Genomic DNA, 5,000 nt, shown 5'->3' with positions numbered 1-5,000 from the left:
TGAAACTGGTCATCAATAACCGCCCAACATGTTTACAGAGGCCTGGGGGCAGAGCCCTGACCTGTAGATACCTGATGTCAGGAAGGTGTCAGGAAGCAGGGAATTCTGACCCTAGCATAAACTTGATGTATGGCCAAAAATAAGATAACAACTGAAATATATTCTACAGGCCTACAATAATATAGAAACTTAAACCCGCTGTTGCGAGTCTGTGTTGCTTTGGATGAAGGCTGCTAAATACCAGTCAACTTTAACTTTAACTCTGAAATAGGCCACCAATGTCAAATCAATGTCAGAGAACTGAGAACACCTCTAGAGAATACTGAGAATAATTATTTTAAAAATAATTCTCAGTAATTCTTAATATACATAGGCCTACCCCTATGTTAATTTCCCATAGAGGGACACCGATTTGTTTTATTTTTAAAGGCCAGTTATTACTATGAATCCTGATAAAGTTCCTTGGCCTTTGGAATTAAAATGGCCCCACATCATCACACCACATATCTTACAATTGGCATGGGGCACATTCCATAAGATCATCTCTCAATGAGAACAGCTATTATGTGAGCTGAAATAAAACCATGCCAATCCCTAGAATGTGCTTTCCTGTCTGGGTTCTGTCTGCTTACAATAAACATTAGATCTCAGTCGTTTCTGTGGCCTGGCTAAATGGGGCGAGAGAATAGAAGAAAAACACCAATATTCTACCACTGGAGCTATCCATGTTAGTAAATGCTTTGCAGAAAAGCCAGCACAGCAGCACAGCATTCCCATCAATATCACCAAAAGATACCAGTCAGTATGTCAGCAAGTTTGTATCAGTGTCAGCTGGTCTGATGGTGGCGAATGTCTTTTAGGTCAGTTATCTCACAGAGCCCAGGTCCTGGAGAACTGTTCTTTCTTCTGTGGTTATCCATACAAACAATGACACATATTGTTGTGTTGAGTCACAGCACTGATTGATGATAGATCATATCATAAATGTAGATATCAAACATTTCCAATTCCTAACTTCCAGCGAGCACATTTTCACAAATACTGAAACTGAAATACTGTCAAATGCCCCATCCCACTCTTATGCACGCACACACACACACACACACACACACACACACACACGTGTGTTTTGATTAAACGTATACCAAGTACACCTACACAGACACACACCCAGTGACAGAGCAATATGGAGAAGGGGTGGAGATGGCAGAGAGGGGTGTTGTCTACTCTTGAGGGGGGAACCTGATCCTAACCGCATGTGTCCCGACACTCTAAATTAAGAATGTTGGTATTCACAGAGGTGGACAGGGGGTTTGAGGAAGAGAGCGTGAGTGAGAGGGAGGGACATAGAGAGAGGAAGAGGAGGGGAGCTGTCCTTCATTTTGATCCTTTCTTACGCACCGGACTCTTCTCTTGCCTGGGCTCTCTTCATACAGGTGAAACAGACAGACACATATGCACGCACACACACACTCTCTCTCTCTCTCCCTCTCTCTCTCTCACACACACACACACTCATACATACAGTACTTTGCTCTCAGAGACATACTCTCCCTATAAAACTCCTACAAGCTCTTTTGAAGAAATGTTTAGTCATATTAGACATACAACATGATATTTCTAAATATAACACATTACATTGCTTCTGTACACTGTTACATGGATGTATAGCTGTATGTATGTAAGGCCAGATGTCTGTACAGTATACTACTATATGTGTGAGTTCATATGGTTGATAGAATGTTAAAGTAAGATTTGTTTTCATACTTCATTCTCGCCAGGATCATTTTGCGCTGTACCGGTTTGATGACAGATACTGTATGTGGTTGTGTGTGGATACACTTATATATAAAATGCTGTATTTGTGTGAGATTGAGGACACATAAAATAGTGTTGATTCAACATGTGAGTGGCGTTGTGAGACACGTGCAGGGCTGTGTGTGAGTGTGTGTATATTTATAGCCATTGGATTGTGTTTGACAGCTGTTGCCGCATGTCCATTTGGCTGGGACTGTGTGTGTGCGTGTGTGTGTGTGTGTGTGTGTGTGTGTGTGTGTGTGTGTGTGTGTGTGGGTGTGGGTGTGTATGTGTGTGTGTGTCTGTTTAATCAATAATGTTTGTATGTAGTGTTGTCTGTGAGAGACATGTATATGTGTGTACATTTGTGTGCTCTTCCTTTACGTGTGTGTGTGTGTGTGTGTGTGTGTGTGTGTGTGTGTGTGTGTGTGTGTGTGTCAGTGATGTCTGCTCCAGGTGTGCCCCCGCGTGATGATGCAACGCTGAGTGAGCAGGAGCAGATGATGGAGTTCTTCAAGCAGAAGATGATGCTGCTGGGAGAGAAAGCTAGTAAGAGCGCACATGAAGAATAGCACACACACACACACACACACACACACACACACACACACACACACACAGATATACTGACTGGTCGTGCTGTGTTGCAGTGCTGCAGAAATCTGTGCGAGAGGAGAAGAAGCTGCTGGTGGAGAATGCCAAACTGAAGGGGGAGATTGACCAGCTGAAGAAACAACTTCAGGAAAACCAGCGAAGAAAAGCAGGTCTGCACACACACACACACACACACACACACACACACACACACACACACACACACACACAAACCCAAACAGACACACACTTGCACACACCCCAAATCGCAGAGACTCATACAGGCACGCGCGCACACACACACGCACACACACACACACACCCCTCACTCTCAAACATGACACCTACACAAAATCTCACAAAGCCATCATTCACACATAACAAAACTCACACAGGGGAATCACACTGACCCATGTTACTGGAGGCCCCTGAGGCAGCATGCGGCCCCACAGATATGTCTTCATGTGTTTGGAGGGGCCCCTACTGGGGGGGTCCTGGGCCCTCATCACATCAAACTCTGCCCTCTGTACCCACCAGCTCGCCGCTTAATCGTCTGTGTTATTGCCTGGAAAGGGACTTTTTCCTGGGATTCAGGGGGTCGGGGGGCTGGTTCACATCCAGGTCATACTAAAGATTTAGGAGTGTGTGTGTGTGTGTGTGTGTGTGTGTGTGTGTGTACGTGTTTGGAGAATGGGCCTTCTTCCGATCGGGGATGTGTTTTTACAAGAGCAAGACACTGGGGGATTATGCACATGCGCACACACACACACACACACACACACACACACATTCAATTTCAAACACACCCCCACTCCCCACCATATGTTTGCAGTTGAGTGGTGGCTGCGCTGTCCCTGGTCAGGCTTGTTGTGATGGGGCACTGGGGGACACAGGGGTGCCGTGGCTGGCCTGTTTGCTTTAATTACACAGCTATTGGCCCATGTCATCCTTCTGCAGCTGGAGCTTTGGGAACCCTTGGTTTGGAGTCATTGACTCTGCCAGGAAAGTCTAGTGTGCGGATCTGTGTGCTGTGTGCTCTTATGTGTGCTGTTATGCATTGTAAGCCCACGCCAGGAAAGGAATAGGTGTTAGGGGGTTGTGGGGGAGTCGGAGTGGTTTCCGGACTAGTGTGCCTTATGTTTTAGTTTTTCTCTGCCGAGTAGGATATAACATAGTGATTTTCTGACAGTGGTTGTTAGATAAAAGTAATTCTTATGGATATTAACCTGTTTTTGTGTGAATATAAATCAGACATTGCACATCAGAATGGTTTTGGCATAGTCAAAAGTTAGCCTTTGGGATGAGAGAATATGCGTAGTCTTTTAAGAGACACTGTACTTCGTGTCTCCTCCCATCTAAAATATGACAAAAAAACGAAAACTAATATTTTATCATTTTTCCACATACCACAGGGTACTGGAATAATATTAAAGAGCCCTGAAGCACACTAATATTGACTTGACCATAAAAAGTGGCTGACAGTTTTATGTATTCAAAACATCTTGAGCTATTTCCCCCTCAATAATGTTGTTTTACGTGGGTCTGGCTGGTACAGTGTGGCCCATGCTGGGAGGCTCCATACTAGATAAGATAGGACAGGACAGCTCTGTGCTGATGGACTCACAGCAGAGTCAGCACACACCTGGCCCAGCTGTGGCCCAGAACTGGTGGAGATGGGGAAGAGAGACACAGAGGAGTGGAGATAACTGATGAGGAGTTAAGGAGGAGAAGAAAGAAGAGGAGAGGAGAGGTGGATAAAAGTGAGGAGAGGAGAGGAGAGCGTGGCTTTAGAAAGTAGTCTTCACCTCCTCATACCATGACACGGGACTGTGGAGGGGGGATGAGGGGAGATGTGTGATGGACTAGTCCATTGAGAGAAGAGGGGAGATGAAAACTGGAAAAGAGAGCAAGTCCTATCTGAATAGTCTTCACTGTGTTCCTCACACCCTTCCAATGAGAGAATAGAGGAGAAGAGTGCACCACCTCTCTACACTGGATGCTGGAGATGGGTGGATGAGTTGAGTAGTGGTGGTGGGGGTCAGACCTAGACAGCCATAGAGAGAGATGGTCTAGTCCTATAGGAGATGAGGAGAAGAGAGGAGAGGAGAGGAGAGGAGAGGAGAACACAACTTATTTAAAGTAGTCTGCACTTCCTCACGCGCTTACACCTCCTACCCTTCCTGTTTATTTTAAGGGTGTTTATAGAGTCATGTCACGGATGTGTTGTTCTTTTTACTGACACCACATGGCTTGTTCTCTAATAAAACTTGAATAGCAACCACAGCAGTGACATTTACAACTTCATCTACAAACCATTTACAGTTGTAGTCCTTTTCAAAGAGCAATTAAAACATCAACGTCACCAAACAATGAACAACCAACAAACAAATGAACTGACTAAAAAGTACATTTGCATTCATCCATAGCGACTTACTGTATGTACAATAACAATAAGGAACAACATTACAGTGCAGAGGAGAACTTAGGTATCAATTAATACGACAACAATAAATACTATGAGCAGAGGATGAGTGTGTAGAAGTGTAGGTACTAAGCCAAGTGCACTCTGAAGGAGTTGGTGGTAGAAGAAATTGGAGGTGGAAGTAGGT

The 5,000-nt window shown here is 44.6% G+C and overlaps 1 protein-coding gene across 2 annotated transcripts in view; it reads left to right on the top strand.

Annotated features, from left to right (window-relative positions):
* Positions 1–1,313: 1,313 nt before the first annotated feature.
* aimp1b (aminoacyl tRNA synthetase complex interacting multifunctional protein 1b) overlaps positions 1,314–5,000 on the top strand; it is a 7,272-nt gene continuing 3,585 nt past the window's right edge. For both annotated transcript variants that reach the window (XM_062516476.1, XM_062516477.1), the window contains exons 1-3: positions 1,314–1,436; positions 2,239–2,346; positions 2,448–2,561. In XM_062516476.1, the coding sequence (XP_062372460.1) occupies positions 2,241–2,346; positions 2,448–2,561 (220 nt within the window). In that variant the 5' untranslated portion in view covers positions 1,314–1,436; positions 2,239–2,240. The remainder of the gene's footprint in view (positions 1,437–2,238; positions 2,347–2,447; positions 2,562–5,000) is intronic.

Source organism: Sardina pilchardus, chromosome 16, assembly GCF_963854185.1.
Source record: "Sardina pilchardus chromosome 16, fSarPil1.1, whole genome shotgun sequence".
NCBI classification, from domain to species: Eukaryota; Metazoa; Chordata; class Actinopteri; order Clupeiformes; family Clupeidae; genus Sardina; species Sardina pilchardus.
The sequence above is the reverse complement of the archived record's forward strand: the minus strand, read 5'-3'. Positions and strand labels throughout refer to the sequence as shown.